The sequence below is a fragment of the Nicotiana tomentosiformis genome, chromosome 6 (genome assembly GCF_000390325.3).
Source record: "Nicotiana tomentosiformis chromosome 6, ASM39032v3, whole genome shotgun sequence".
NCBI classification, from domain to species: Eukaryota; Viridiplantae; Streptophyta; class Magnoliopsida; order Solanales; family Solanaceae; genus Nicotiana; species Nicotiana tomentosiformis.
Window position 1 is genome coordinate 36,322,810 of NC_090817.1, and position 15,506 is coordinate 36,338,315.

General features: G+C 39.3%; 1 protein-coding gene and 1 pseudogene across 1 annotated transcript; one reads left to right on the forward strand and one right to left on the reverse strand.

Moving 5' to 3' along the window:
* Positions 1-685: 685 nt before the first annotated feature.
* LOC117280674 (small nucleolar RNA R71) lies at positions 686-784 on the forward strand (annotated as a pseudogene).
* Positions 785-12,091: 11,307 nt separating this feature from the next.
* LOC138893803 (uncharacterized) lies at positions 12,092-12,625 on the reverse strand. The gene is made up of 2 exons (XM_070178466.1): positions 12,431-12,625; positions 12,092-12,376 (listed from the first exon to the last, which is right to left on the reverse strand). Exons 1-2 carry the CDS (start codon positions 12,623-12,625, stop codon positions 12,092-12,094), a joined length of 480 nt encoding a protein of 159 aa, XP_070034567.1.
* Between the last annotated feature and the right edge of the window lie 2,881 nt (positions 12,626-15,506).

A 15,506-nucleotide genomic window follows, 5' to 3' on the forward strand; every position in this document is an offset into this window, starting at 1 on the left:
AGAGTGCCTAGAACCCTCTCAGATAATATTGTTGCAATCGGTCCCACTTTCTTCTCTAAATTTCGAATTGATGCCCCTTGTACTTCAAATCTTTCATCAGCTTTCACAATGAAGGCCTTCATGAGATCTTCTAGACCAGGCTGATTGGGCTGTTGAGGCTGAAACTGCTGCCTTGGCTGATTCATAAAACCATGAGCTCCTTTTCCCTGAAATCTGGGGTTGTTTTGTTGCCATGCATTAGCGGTACCCCAGGTGAACTCCATGAAATATCGGGGTGCTTCTGACCAATTGCATTAAAATTATAATTTCCCACAGCATTCACTTCCTCAGTTGAGGCTTGACACTCATGAGTAAGGTGTCCTCTTCCACATATATCACAGGCAGCATGAGGCTCACTTTGTATCGAGGCTAAGGCCAACTTTCATATTTCTTAAGCCATAGCATCAAGTTGTGCCTGCACAGATGTATTAGCATCAACTCAGTGAACACTAGTTGATCTACTTCTTTCAGCACTCTCAGAGTGCCACTGATTGGCATCTTAAGATAACTCGTCAAGAATTGTAACTATCTCCTCTGGAGTCTTCTTCATCAAAGGGCCTCCAACTGTATTGCTCAATGTTCTATGCGAGGCCAGTGTCAATCAATCCCAAAAGTCCTGGAGTTGCATCCAGAGTTCAATTCCACTATGTTAACACTTTCTAACAATCTCCTTAAATCTCTCTCATGCTTCAAAAAAAGTTTCAGTCTCTTTCTGGCAAAAGTTATGGATTTCCCTTCTAAACTTGCCCGTTTTAGCTGAGGAAAAATATTTATCAAGGAATTTTCTGATCATCTCTTCCCATATTCTGATCAATCCCGTGGGCAAGTTTCGAAGCCACTACTTTGCATCATCTTTAAGTGAGAAGGGGAATGCGCTTAAGTACACTGCATCTTGTGACACCCCATTGTATTGAAAGGTGTTCATAATCTCCTCAAAATCCATTAGATGTGTGTTTGGATCTTCGTTTATCTTTCCTCTGAAAAAACAACAATTCTGAATGGTTTGAAGCAACCCTTGATTCAACTCGAAATTGTTAGCTGCAATTGGAGGTGGTCTAACATTTGATAAGCCCTGATTGTAGATCGGTCTAGCATAGTCGCCCAATGATCTCCCAGGCATGGGAGCTATATTCCCGAACTGGTTTGTAACCAAGGGTTGATTTTGAGAAATTCTCCGACCCCTCTCTTCTTCATAGATAATTTGTGCATCTCTAATATCGCAAAGCACACACTTAAATTCTGCTGGCTAATCAAATATAGTATGGTATAATATCGCATCCACATGGATTGGATTTAAATAGTATTCACATAGTTTCTAGATTGGTAGGTATCCAAGATGATCAACAATTAAGATTTATAAGATGTCTAACTAAAATTAATTAAGAATCTAAAGATATTGGCTAATGACAATTGAAACAAGTAATAAGCAAAGAGGGTTATCAATGGGAGGAGATAAGGTTTTGATAGGATAGGTGCAAGATAATTGTTCGGGATCTAACTCTAGATAGTTCACTTCTAATGTTCAAGTGAGTCTCTCAAATTCACTCAATTATTAGTTCAAACGTTCAGCAAAAAATTCTCTCATGATTAAGTCTTAACCTCACAAGATGAATTAATTTAAGCACGTGAAGATATGCAAGAATGCGTAATGGATTAGTCTTTAGGAAATCCTCTTTCGATTATTTTCCTAACTAGGTTTAATCAACGATTCAACTAGTCTCTTTTGATTACTTAGAAGAATCTATGAACTCAACCAACAATATAATGCAAACATATCACAAGTAATGCTTCTCTCGATTACATGAACTAGTGAGTAAAGATGCAACAATTAAATCATCCAAAAATGCTTCAATACATAAAACTAGAGTTATAATCCACAAACAATCATCAATACACCAAATCCATCAAACCCTAAATAGCACTACTCCATATATATAGAGAAATTCATCACAAATAAAATTAAAGTATAGGAAAACATAAGTTCAATCCAAACTCGGGTCTTGAGTGAGGAAGGAATGATGAAATCCTTGTGCTTGTGTTCTTCCAACTCCTCCTTATCCTCCTTCGATCCAAAGTATGTCCTAAAGTCCAGAAAATAATGTTTTCCCATGTATTTATACCAAGTAGGGTCGGGCCCAGATGAAATCACCCTTTCCTAGCCGAAATAGGACTTTCACTCTGTAATAATTTCACAGGCGCGCCGCATGGGGCGACGCGCCATGCATGGCATTAGTGGGAAAATCCATAGAGCTCAACATCTGTCAGGCAGCAGGATTTGAACTGCTGTGGCGCACCACGTGCCACCCCACGTACCACAGTAGTGTATATTTATCATAGTATGACTCCAACCTTGATTATTAATGTCCAGACGTGGTCCTCGACCCCCGAACACGATCCCGGCTTAATCCCTTAGGCATTTACTCAGGTTTCAAAGCTCCAAATAGCTTCAATTAGCTCTACAACTTCTGTATAGCTCAGAATCACTCCTACAAGGCATAAAACACACAATAAGTGCAAAACACTACCAATTAAAGGTCAAACACAAATAAAGTGTAGTGAATTAGAGTGCAATAAGCGACTAAAACACGAGATTATAGCCTACCATCAATATTCCCCCAAAATCCGGGTGTCACTGAGTACATGAGCATCTATACAATAACATGGTCTAACTGCTGAAACACTATCTAGGAAGGTAGAACAATATAAATAAAACTAAAAGATAAAGGAGGAGAGTCAAGGTCTGCCGACACCAAAGCAGCTACCTCGAGAATCTCCGAACTGATAACACTTCAAAATCAGCAACCACCGTACCCGTAAGTACCTGGATCTGCACACGAAGTGCAGAGTGTAGTATGAGTAAAACCGACCCAATGTACTAAATAAGTAACAAGGCTAACCTTGGGATGAAAGCAGTGACATGCTCCACAGGCACAGTCTAATACAAAATTTAACAGTACAAAAATGTAGACATGCTTTCAAGTTTAACAGTTTTAGCTCAAAATAGATAAAAGATGCCAAGTGTGACATAAATGAGGAATGATACATCTCTATATCAACATGTCAATTATGCATGCCGAATGCAATGCAAAATAGTGATAAAATCATATGCATGCTCTCAGAGTATCAAATCACTCAGTCCTCCCATTCACTTGATCCTCACAGTCACTCATTCCTCACAGTCACTAAATCATCCCAATCGCTCGGCACTTGCTCTCGACACTCGCACTCGCACTCAGTAGGTACATGCGCTCACTACTGGTGAGTCAGACTCCAGAGGGGCGGATCCTGCCCAAGCACTAAAATAAGCCAATCATGACATGAATCAATAAAGCCTACTGCGACGTGCAACCTGATCCCATAAATATCCTCACAATTAGGCCCTCGACCTTAATTAGTCATCAATCTCTCCAGTCTCTCGGGCTCACAAGTATTATGATAATCAGCCCAAACAATGATGATATGATGTATCAATAAATGGCAACAGAGACTGAGATATGATATACAAATGATAGGTGTGACTGAGTACATAATTTCAAGTTATGCAAGTAATTCAACAACAGCACGACCTCTGTGGGTCCCAACAATACCAGCATTAGCCTAAGCATGATTTCTAATATGAGTCATAACTCAGTTTCTCTAACATATGGATAATACACGGAAAATGACAAGATTATTTGACTACACAACTCTACAGAATCTATTGAGTCACGATTTTTATGGTGCACCCACACGCCCGTCACCTAGCATGTGCGTCACCTCCACACCAAACAGATAACACGTAATTCAGGATTCATACCCTCAAAACCAGGTTTAGAGGTGTTACTTACCTCAAACTGTGCAAATCTCTACTCCAATAAGCCCTTGCCTCGCGAATCGGCCTCCGAACACCTAGAATATAGCGACAAACAACTCGATACAATCAACACAAGCTATAGGAATCAATTCCATATGAAAATGCTAAATTCTCAATCAAAAGTCAAAAATTCAACTCAAAAGGTCAACCCCGAGCCCACGTATCGGAATCCTACAAAAGTTACTAAATCCGAACACCCATTCAACCACGAGTCCAACCATATCAAAATTACTCAAATCCGACACCAAATCACCACTTAAATCCCTAATTCTTACTCTCCAATCCCTAGCCCAAAACTCCCAAAATTCCACCTTAAAAACACATAAACTAGGTGGACAATTCAATGGGTAATCAATATTATTGAATACAAATGATCAAAAGTGGCTTACTTCAAGAAATCACGCGAAACCCCTCTCAGAAACCGCCTCCAACCGAGCTTGCAAAGTCCATAAATGATAAAATCTGGGAACCCTTTAATTTTAAACACCGCCCAGGCCTTTCGCTTATGCGGCCCAAAATCTGCATCTGCGGAATCACTTTTGCGATGAAAAGTCCACTTCCGTGGAATTCACATAAGTTCCTAAGCTACGCATCTGTGCCCTAGGTTCGCTTCTGCGGAAGCACTTCTGCGACCTCGTTTCCGCTTCTGCGGAACACCTGGGCATCCCAGCTTCTCCCCACAATCAGCTTCTACAACCTCTTTTATGCTAGTGTGACTCTGCTTTCGCGGATCACCTCTTCGCACCTGCGACCACTACCCAACTATTCCCAGATCGCACCTGCGACCACTTTTTCGCTTCTGTTGTCACGCACCTGCGACCCAACCTCTGCATGTGCGATGGCACAAGACATCAACAGTAACAAAATCCTCCTAAGTCAAAATTCCTATTTGATTCCCATCTGAATCATTCCCGAGGCCCCCGAGACCACGTCTAAACATACCAACAGGTCCTAAAACACGATACGAACTTAGTCTAGGCCTCAAATCACATCAAACAAAATCAAAAACACGAATCGCACCCCAATTCAAGCCTAATGAAAACTAATGAATTCCAACTTCTACAATCGATGCCGAAACCTATCAAATCAACTCCGATTGACCTCAAATTTCGCACACAAGTCATCATTGACACAAACAGACCTATTCCAACTTTCGAAACCCAAATTTGATCCCGGTAACCACAACATCAACTCTCAGTCAAACTTCTCAACTCTCCAAACCTCTAATTTTTCAACTTTTTCCATTTCAAGCTAAAATCACCTACGGACCTCCAAATCAATATCCTGACATACTCCTAAGTCTAAAATCACCATACGGAGCTATTAGAACCATCAAAACTCTATTCAGGAGTCATTTACACATAAGTCAACATCCAGTCAACTCTTTCAACTTAAGCTTCCAGCATTGGGACTAAGTGTCCCAATTCATTCCGATATATCCCCGGAACCAAACCAGCTACTCTGACAAGTAACATAACAAAAATTAAGCATAGAATAAATAGTAAATGGGGGAACGGGGCTACAACACTCAAAATAACCTACCGGGTCGTTACACTAAGATAGCACAGAAAATTACCCCAACAATCTCTTCACCTCACACTTAAAATTGTGCAATGTCCTCAATTCGTCCAATAAATAAATAGAGGGTAAAAGGGACTCCCTGGTAGGCCAAAGGTCGAAGTATTAACAGCTCACGGGATACTCAGACTTCTTTCAGGTATGGTCCTTTGTGGGGGCACCCACACTTAGTTCCAACCACCTGCTCGATTTTTCACATGCCTATTGGTTTTGACTCCATGCTCGTACTCCTACAAAACAAAAATAAATACTACACAATTAGCACAACAATAAAAAAAATATATAAACAAAAATAAAAGAAAGGAATAAGTTGGGTTGCCTCCCAACAAGCGCCCTACTTATAGCCGTGGCATGACTCCATCACCTTCACCACTTTTCCTTCCACTTTGAGGATATGAATTTTCCTCCCAATTTTGCATCAATTTTTCTGTCACGTTTCTGGGGCGGTGGTATGAAAATAAAAGAACCAAGCAATAGATATCGCATCTTGCACTTCTTGGCCCTTAAGTGAGGTATGTCGTTTTGCCTTTTTGGTGTGGCATATTTTAGAATATAAGGATCTTGTTCTTCATCTATACATATCTCCAAAATCTCGATCTCCATGTCTCCATCCAAACATAATAAAGAGAATTATTTAGAATGGGGACCAACACGCCCCAACTCCAAAACTGCATTATTTTTGACATTCTCAATAATATATACTCCCTCAACCTCAGCATCATCAACAAGAACATGGTCTAATGATTGGTATTCTTGTTTTAGCTCCTCAATTTAGCTTCGAAGATCTTTTTCAGCTTCAAGCAACTCATCACTAAATTGTTGGGCGTTACATGCATCAACCTGTGCACTCAAATCTGCATCTAAGTCACGCACAACCAAACCAAACCTGTCAATTTCTTGTGTAAGATCAATTCTCTCCTTAGAGCAATCATTCACCAATGTTGTTAGTAAACAATGTGATTGCACATATTCCCTTAATCGATAATATTCATCACAATACGAACCCTTACTCCCAAATTCATATTCAGACATCCAAGAGGTCAGGTCATGACAAGCCCAAAAATACGGGTCATAAAAGTCTTCCGTTAACCAAGTGTCTTCATCAATAACCTTACCTCAGTATATTTCATCCCTAGATGTCATGCTGAGAGAACTAGAAACACACTAAGAGAAAAAATATCAAATAATTATTAAAATAAAAATATTAACAAAAAAAATCTTGAAAAGATAAATGTAAAAGTCTAATCTAGAAAAATAGCTAATTTCTAAGTCCCTAGCAACGTCGCCAAAAACTTGTTGCTCCATACATGATCGTACAAGTAATATAGGATTGTAAGTCCAGATATCGTAATCACAGAGACTTGTAATTAACTACTTACTAAATTAAACTAAGATAAATAATCTATTCAAGTGATTTTTTAAAGTATGAATATTTAACTAAAGCTAATCTAGAGTAGCAAACTAAGTGATTGCAGAACATAAGTCGACAAACTTAGAGACGAATTCAAAGGGAGAAAATATTCCAGAGCTATGGGTTAGCTAACAATCCCACTGAGTTTTTTACTTAAATTTTCTAATTAATTTATCTGGTTTATTGATTGACATGGTTAATATTACTCGTAGTATTAACCTGAAGTACTACTCGCCTATTCAAGCTAACCTAACGCCTATATTCCTATGAAATTAGGATTAACAAGAACGCATTAATAATTACCGTATAATAACCAAGAAAGACAATTAGGTATATCTCTATCCTAATCGTAAATCTGTTCCCGATACTCAGGTTTAAGATCTTGCTCTACTCAATCCTATAAGCAATCTAAAATTCCCTCTCACGAGTTCAATCCTAGATTTGTAGATAGTATTCAATTGGTGATCAAGCAATCGAATAATTATGCAAAAGATTGAATAAATAAACAAATATGATAAAACAATAAGAACAATTCAAATACAACTTTCATGCAGCCCCCCACTACTATAGAACTAATAAACTATGAGATTAAAGGAAGCGGAGAGAAGAAAAACTAGTACAAAGCCTCCTCCAAGCGTGGTTTGCGTTCTTCCCTCCAATGTGGAGTGTTCGCCTCCCAAAAATGTTAGATATCCTCCAAATTAGGTTTAGAACCGTTTTTATACGAGTTGGGACCGTGTTGGGCCGAAATAACCTTGTTCCAAGCGAAATAGGAAACATTCAGCAATGTCGTGTCTAGGCCAGTGTGAGGCGCTGGATCCAGTGAGTCTACCGCCTTCTCTTTCAATTGTATTTCATTTCTTTATTATCTTACACTTGAGGGGAGTACAAATACCAAAGGGTGTCCCCCTCTTTCTCTTTTTTTTTCCGTTTGGTTTCCTTTCTTTTTCTTCTGCATTTTATTTAATTTTTCTCCAAATCTCTTTATCTTTACACTGCTTTGTTCCTACTCAGTTAGAATATAATATTAAGCATAACGTAATATTAATTAGTACTCAAAAGATGATTAAAAGTAATAGAATGTGAGGCAACAATGTTTAAATATATGCATATTTAGTCAAACATCATTGTACCCTGCCTCAACGGGACTCAGCATATGCAGCCTCAAGATGATTCAGCCGTAACCAGCCTCAAGAGATCTCGGTTGTGCCCGATTTGAACAAAACTCAGCATACTTCGTCTTAAGAGGACTCGATAATATCACATGATACATCATTCTATTTCCAGCGTCGTAGAGAACTCGGTCATACCTGACCACACAAGGGCTCGATAAATACTTCACATCATGTCTTATCACACCCAACTGATCAGCGGTTGAATAATAGGTGTTGTACCCGGCCGACTATAGCGCGAGTCAGTAAAGTAAAATATGTACATATATATAAGTGAAATGCAAGATCAATTTTAATATTAAACTCAGAATAAATTACATTTTAGGACCTCACAATCCCATTCGGAAACATATCAAACTTATAAGAACATGAACATCATTATCAAGAAAGGATTAGAAAAATTCAGTCTTACAACATAAGGACGTTTTGGAAGGGAACACTTTCATCAAGACACGCCAATGGAAGAAAGTCGCCTTACGTACCTTTTTGAAGTACTAATTACGCTTTCTGAGTTCTTACACTTCTATAGTGATTATATTCACTTCCAAGGAATCTCCAAAATCAGTATAACAAGAAGACACATGACTTAGTGATGATCACAAGATTCTTTATGTTAAATCTGCTAGGTTCGCCTTTGATTAGACTTCAATCATTTAAGAGTTCTTAAAGAGAGCTTGGGAGTGTTGTGGGGGAGGTACAACTGATGATTTTTGTGTAGAATGAAAAAAAAGAAAGTTTTACTACTTTTTATATCAAGTCTAGAAATTCCATAGCTCCGAATACTAAACGGGTTTCCCCGCACTAGCCACTGCGCTTGGTGGGGAAGTTGGCACAATCTGATGGAATGTATAATCACCCTTTGTCCCATAATCACCATAGCTACTCTTAAAGGCCTCAATAATTTCCAACTTCTTATGAGGGGAAAAGTGTAGGGTGTAACATCATGCCCCCTTCGGAATATTCGTCCTCAAATGTTGAATCACAGTCACTCTTGAAAAATTCTTCAATCATACTTCGTGGTATCTTGAGTTACACCTGCTATAGTAGTCACAACATTATCTTCTGCATTATAGAACAAATAAGGGTATTTGGATTTTCATATCTTCTTCGGCTTCCCATGTCATTTCTTCTATATTATTTTTTCTCCAAAGTACTTTGACTGAAGCTACCTCTTTGGTTCGTAATTTGCAAACTTGACAATCTACAATAGCCACCGGAATTTCCTCATAAGATAAATTCTCTGTGATATGGACATCTTCAGTGGGCTTAACATGGGATGGATCACCCAAGAGCTTACGAGGCATGGACACATGAAATACCGGATGCACTGCTCCTAATTTTGAGGGAAACTCAAGCTTATAAGATACTTAGACTATTCTCTGGATAATCCGATAGGTCCGATATACCGGGGGATGAGTTTGTCTTTCTTGCCAAATCTCATCACACATTTCATAGACGATACCTTTAAGAATACCTACTCTCTCATAGTGAACTCTACATCTTGATATCGGTTATCTGAGTAGGATTTCTGTCTTCTTTGATCGATCAATAGTCAATCTTGAATCATTTTCACCTTCTCTATAGCTTGTTGCACCAAATCAGGACCCAATAATTTCATCTCGCCAATATCGAACCAACCGATAAGAGATCTGCACTTCCATCCATATAGAGCTTTATACGGTGCCATATGAATGCAAACATGGTAGTTGTTATTGTAGGCAAACTTGATGAGCGGTAGATGATCTTACCAACTTCCCTTGAAGTCTAAAACACAAGCTCGTAACATGTCCTCGAGAGTCCGAATGATGCGCTCGGCGTGGCCATTTGTCTATGGATGAAAATCTGTGCTAAGATTGATCTACGTACCTAAACCTTTTGGAATGATCTCTAGAAGTTAGTTATAAATTAGGCACCTCTGTCCGATATAATAGAAATTGAAACTCTGTAAAGTCGAACTATTTCCTAAATATATAACATAGTATAATCCTCAGCCGAGAAGGTAGTTTTGATAGGTAGGAAATAATCCGTTAACAAAACCCACATTGATTATTTCCCATTTTCAAGTTAGAATTTTAATATTCTGAGGCAATCCTCCTAGTTTCCTATGTTCAACCTTAACTTGTTGGCAATTTGAGTACTGAGCGACATATTCAACAATGTTTCTCTTCATTTCGTTCTACTATTATAGATGTCGAATATCATGATACATATTGGTTGACCCCGGATGAATAGAGTACGTGGATTAGTGAATCTCCGCCATGATCTGTCTTCGAAGTCACCCGACATCGGGCACATATAACCAACCCTTATATCTAAGGAATCCATCTTCGGATATACGAACAGTTTCTCTTTCTGATGGGGAATGCTTTCCCTTATTTTCATCAAGGATGGATCGTCGAATTGTCGTGCCATTACTTATACCACTAACGAGGAGTCAGCATCATTTTGAACTATGGATCCTCAGTAACCGGTATCAAGAAATCATGCACTTAAATTGGCCAACCGGAATAAGTTTTTAGTCATCTCCATTTTATCAATTTCCATATGCCTTAAATTGCCCATAAACCTTCGACTTAACGCGTCAGCCACAATATTTGCCTTGCTGGGATGGTTCAAGATATCAACATTATAATATTTCAACAATTCAAGCCATCTTCGTTTTATCAGGTTCAGTTCTTTTTTCTTAAATATGTGATGCAAACTCTTATGATACATAAATATGTCAACTTGAACTCCATACAAATAGTGACGTTGTATTTTCAAAGCAAATATAATAGCTGCTAACTCCAAGTCATGAGTTGGGTAATTTTGCTCATGTTTTCTTAGTTGTCTTGAAGCATAAGTAATAACTCTCCTGTGCTGCATCAGAACACTACCGAACCCCACTCTAGAAGCATCACAATATATAACATAACTTTCTGATCCTTCGGGTAAAGCTAAAACAGGTGCTAATGTTAATCTATTATTTAACTCTTGGAGACTCCTTTCACAAGTATCAATCCATTGAAATCTGGCCGCCTTATGTGTCAACTTTGTTAGTGAAGCAACAATGGAAGAGAAATTCTCCACAAATCTTCGATAGTAACTAGGTAAGCCCAAGAAACTATGTACCTCCGTAGGAGTTATGGTCCTTGACCAATTCTTAACTGCTTTGATTTTTTGATTATCAACCCTTGATGCCCTCATTCGATACTAGATGCCCAACTAAAGTCACCAAGCTCAACTAGAACTTGCATTTGGGAAACTTAGCATACAACTTACATTCCTAAAGCGTGCGTAATGAAATTCGCAAATGCTCTGCATGCTCAGCTTCTGATAGAGAATACACCAAATGTCATATATAAACACGAACACAAAGATATCCAAAAATGGCTTAAATACTCAATTCATCATATCCACAAAAGTCGTATGTGCATTGGTTAGGCAAAAGGACATAACGAGAAATTCATAATGGTCATATCTAGTCCGAAAGGTTGTCTTCGGAATATCTGCCTCCTTAACTCTTAGCCGATGGTTCCCAGACATGAGATAGATCATTGAAAAATACTCGGCGCCTTGAAATTGATCAAACAAATCATCAATCCTAGGAAGCGAATACGTGTTCTTAATGGTTACCTTGTTCAGTTGTCGGTAATCAACACATATCCTTCATGAACCATCTTTCTTACGAACAAATAACACTGGGCTACCCCACGAGGAAGTGCTAGATCAGATGAAGCCCTTATCTTGAAGATATTTCAATTGGGATTTCAACTCCTTCAACTCAGTAGGGGCCATCCTACACAGAAGAATAGATATTAGTTGCTTATCATGGAGCACATCGATAGCAAACTCGATCTCCCTCTTGAGAGGAATACCCAGGAGATCATCGGGAAATAAATCAAGAAATTCATTAACAATTGAGTCTGACCGAAGGGCTGGAGGCCTTGCCTTCGTATTCTGCACTCACACTAAATGATAGATGCATCCTTTCGAGATCATCTTTCGATGATTAAGGTAATAAATAAACTTTCCCTTAGGTGCTACAATATTACCCTTCTATTCAATGATGGGCTCTCCTGGAAACATAAAATGAACGACTTTCATCCAATAATCCACATTAGCATAATAGGAAGCCAACCAGTCCATTATGATAATAACATCAAATTCCACCATCTCTAATTCATTCAAATCATCTAAGGTGTGACGACCATAAATCATCACATCACACCCATGATAAATCCATGTAACTATCGCAGACTCATCTACAAGTGTAGACACTTTAAATGGCTGATGTAACAATTCAGGTTCTTTACCATATTTACGAGAAACAAATGGATTAATCTACGACAAAGTAGAACGTGGATCTATCAAAGAATACACATTAGTGGAGAATACATATAGTATACCTGTAACCACATCGGGTGATGACTCTAGGTCCTGTCGACCTGACAATGCATAGATGCGATTCTGTTGTCCACCTGAGCTAGACACTCCACTTCTAAGTCTACCTCTTCTAATCGATGGTTGCAGGCCTTGCTCATGAGGGCGTACTGATGAAGATGAATTTGTTACTGATCTTGTCGGTTGCATCATACTACTCCTACCTCACACTGGCCAAAAGAGAATAATGTGGCTTGTCTTCCCACATGAATAACATACGTCAAAACCTTGATGACATTGCCCAAAATAGGTCATACCACATCGGTCACAATATGGCACCGAGGGTCTCAGCTTGCTAGAATCTCCACTATATTGTGAGCTTTGTCCTCGGGAATTCTGACTTTACCAAAATAAGTGGTCTGATCACGATGCTGGCTCTGAGACTGTGTTGGTGCACTAGCCTTTCAGATAAGATGGATACCTAGAAAACAGAGTCTTAAAACCATCTCAAAACTCTCCTATATAATCTATGGACCGAGTTCTCTTATGCTAGCTTTGATTATGCTCTTGAGTGGCTCGTTGTTTCCTCTTACGATCCTCCAAGTAATGCGCATAGGATTGAATACGAGAAATGTCCATACTCGGATTCAAAGAAGGAGTGGTACATTCATTAATCAAATGTTGTTCCAGACTTCCCACAAATCGATGTATTCTTTCACTTATCTCAGCCACAACCGAAGGGGCATACCAAGACAAAGAGTTAAATTGCATATTGTACTCTTGGACACTTATATTGCCCTGTTCTAAATGTAAAAATATATCTTTCCTGGCTCGACGGAGCTCAACACGAAAATACGGCTGTAAAAATGCCTCAAACAACTCCCTCCATCCTGCCGGTGGGGCAAGGGGTCCCCTAGATTGTTCCTAAGTCTCATACCATGCCACATCAACAACCCACAATATGTAAGAAGCAATCTCTATAGCCTCAATTTTGGTGGCATGCATAACTCGTAAAGTCCACTATATCTGATCTAAAAAGATTTGGGGATCTGCATTTGGATATGTTCCTTTAAATACCGGGTGTCTAGGTTAATGAAATCTCGAACTCTCACACTGATTGTTCTATATAAGTTACTAGGGGCCTGACACTGGGCTTGAGAGGCTACTATCCAAGTCAACAATTGCACTACACGTTTCATGTCTAAATCCCGATCAGGAACAACTAGGGGAGGAATCGGGGGTACGTTAGTTCCTTTACGCCTTACCGGGGTAGTAGTGCTGCCTCTGAAGTCTGAGTATCAACCTTATCGTGAGGCTCATGTTGATCCATATGGGCAGGTAGCACCCGACTGGTACCCTCCCCTACCTCTTCATCTAATCTCTGAACAATTGCCTAGCGTCTCGTAGTAGGCATATGTATCGACATAAATAAGATGAAGATTAGAAGTGCACACTTATGACTCAGTTCTATCGTATGATCTAGATCAGAAAGATAGGTATCCATCCTAAATATACTGTAGCCTCCTATTTATAAGTGTAGTATACGACACACCCATAAACAAGACTCTACTAGATACGGCTTATAGAGTCCCTAGGACAAACCTGCTCTTATACCAAGTTTGTCATACCCCAACCCAGGGAGGTGCGACCGGCACACGATGCTCGAAGGCCCATGCGAACCAACGTCCATACTTAGATCCTTCAACATGAAATATGGGCCAACAAGGCCTCCTAGTATAATACCAACATAAAAAAATGTTCACTACTGACGGTGGAAGAAACTATAATATTTTATATATATACACAACGGTTTCCAACAGAGTCATAATCAACAGTTACATACACACCAGACACTAGTCTGCAAGTCTCTAAGAGTGCCACAATACATAACTTGGTCGGGACAAGCCCCGCCATACCCAAAACAACAAAAACATATACTTTGGTACCTATCGACTTCTGTACAACTACTCCAGAGAAGTGGAGTGAGACAATCAATAGCTGAAATGTGCACCCTAATGATGAGGGATGTCACCAGGTCTATCTATACTTGTGGGCATAAACACAGCGCCTAGAAGAAAGGGGCGTTAGTATGAAAGATGTATTGAATATGTAAGGCTAATAATATATGTAAATCAAAGGCATAACATAAGAGATATGGATACATAGTTTCAACTTGAGTGCCGAAGACAAGCCACCGGGTCGTATACTATGGTAACAATGAATCATAAAAGTATGCATGTTTTGAAAAAAAGAAGAAGGTCAAGCCACTTATTGGGGCTATGCATTAAATATATAATATAATATTATATAACATCATTCAACCTCTCTTTGGGGCATATCATCTCATATCATGTTCCACCACTCTTTGTATCATATCATATCATATTGTACCCGGCCTCGGAGAGGACTCGGTAAAGTCTTATGTCTTCATCCCATCGTACCCGGCCTTAGGAGTCTTGGTTGTACCCGGCCTCAATATGACTCAGCGTACCTGACCTTAGGAGGACTCGACCGTACCCAGCCTTAGGAGATCTCGGTTGTACCTGGCCTTAAGAGGGCTCAACATGATTTTACCCTTCACGATCGCTGCCAAGAATCCCCGCGATCGTGATGAACAAACTTATGACATACTTGCCCAACTCTTCCCAGATAGCCTCTAGTGCAATGGTCATAACTATCATTACAAAGCTCCAAATGAAAAACAGTTTGATTTTCTGAATATTAGACACAAAGGACTATAACTTTAATTTTTAGATCACCTCAAAATTCCTTATAGATTACAAGATATCTCTCGAAGTCAGCCAAGTGACAACATATATTTCTTCTTCACGATCGTGAATAGACCCTCCGTGAATGCGGTTCGGAATTCGAGAAATGCATTTTACTCTTCGCAAACACGGTCCAAAGCTCCATGATCGCGATGTACACACCTGTAGACAAAAATCAGTAGTTGAAAAGGGCAAAAGAAAAATGGTCTGAAACCACCCCAAAACTCACCCTAGTCCCTTGGAACCCCTTTCAATCATACCAACAAGTCCATATACCTAATCCAAAAGCTCGAAAACTCACAAATAACTTCAAAATCAAGAAT

Excerpts from the sequence above, each read along its gene's own strand:
- LOC138893803 (XM_070178466.1), bottom strand. The coding sequence starts at position 12,625 with ATGCAACCGACAAGATCAGTAACAAATTCATCTTCATCAGTACGCCCT. Across the intron at positions 12,377-12,430 it reads TGGTTACAGGTATACTATAT|ATTAATCCATTTGTTTCTCG; the intron begins GTATTCTCCACT and ends ACTTTGTCGTAG.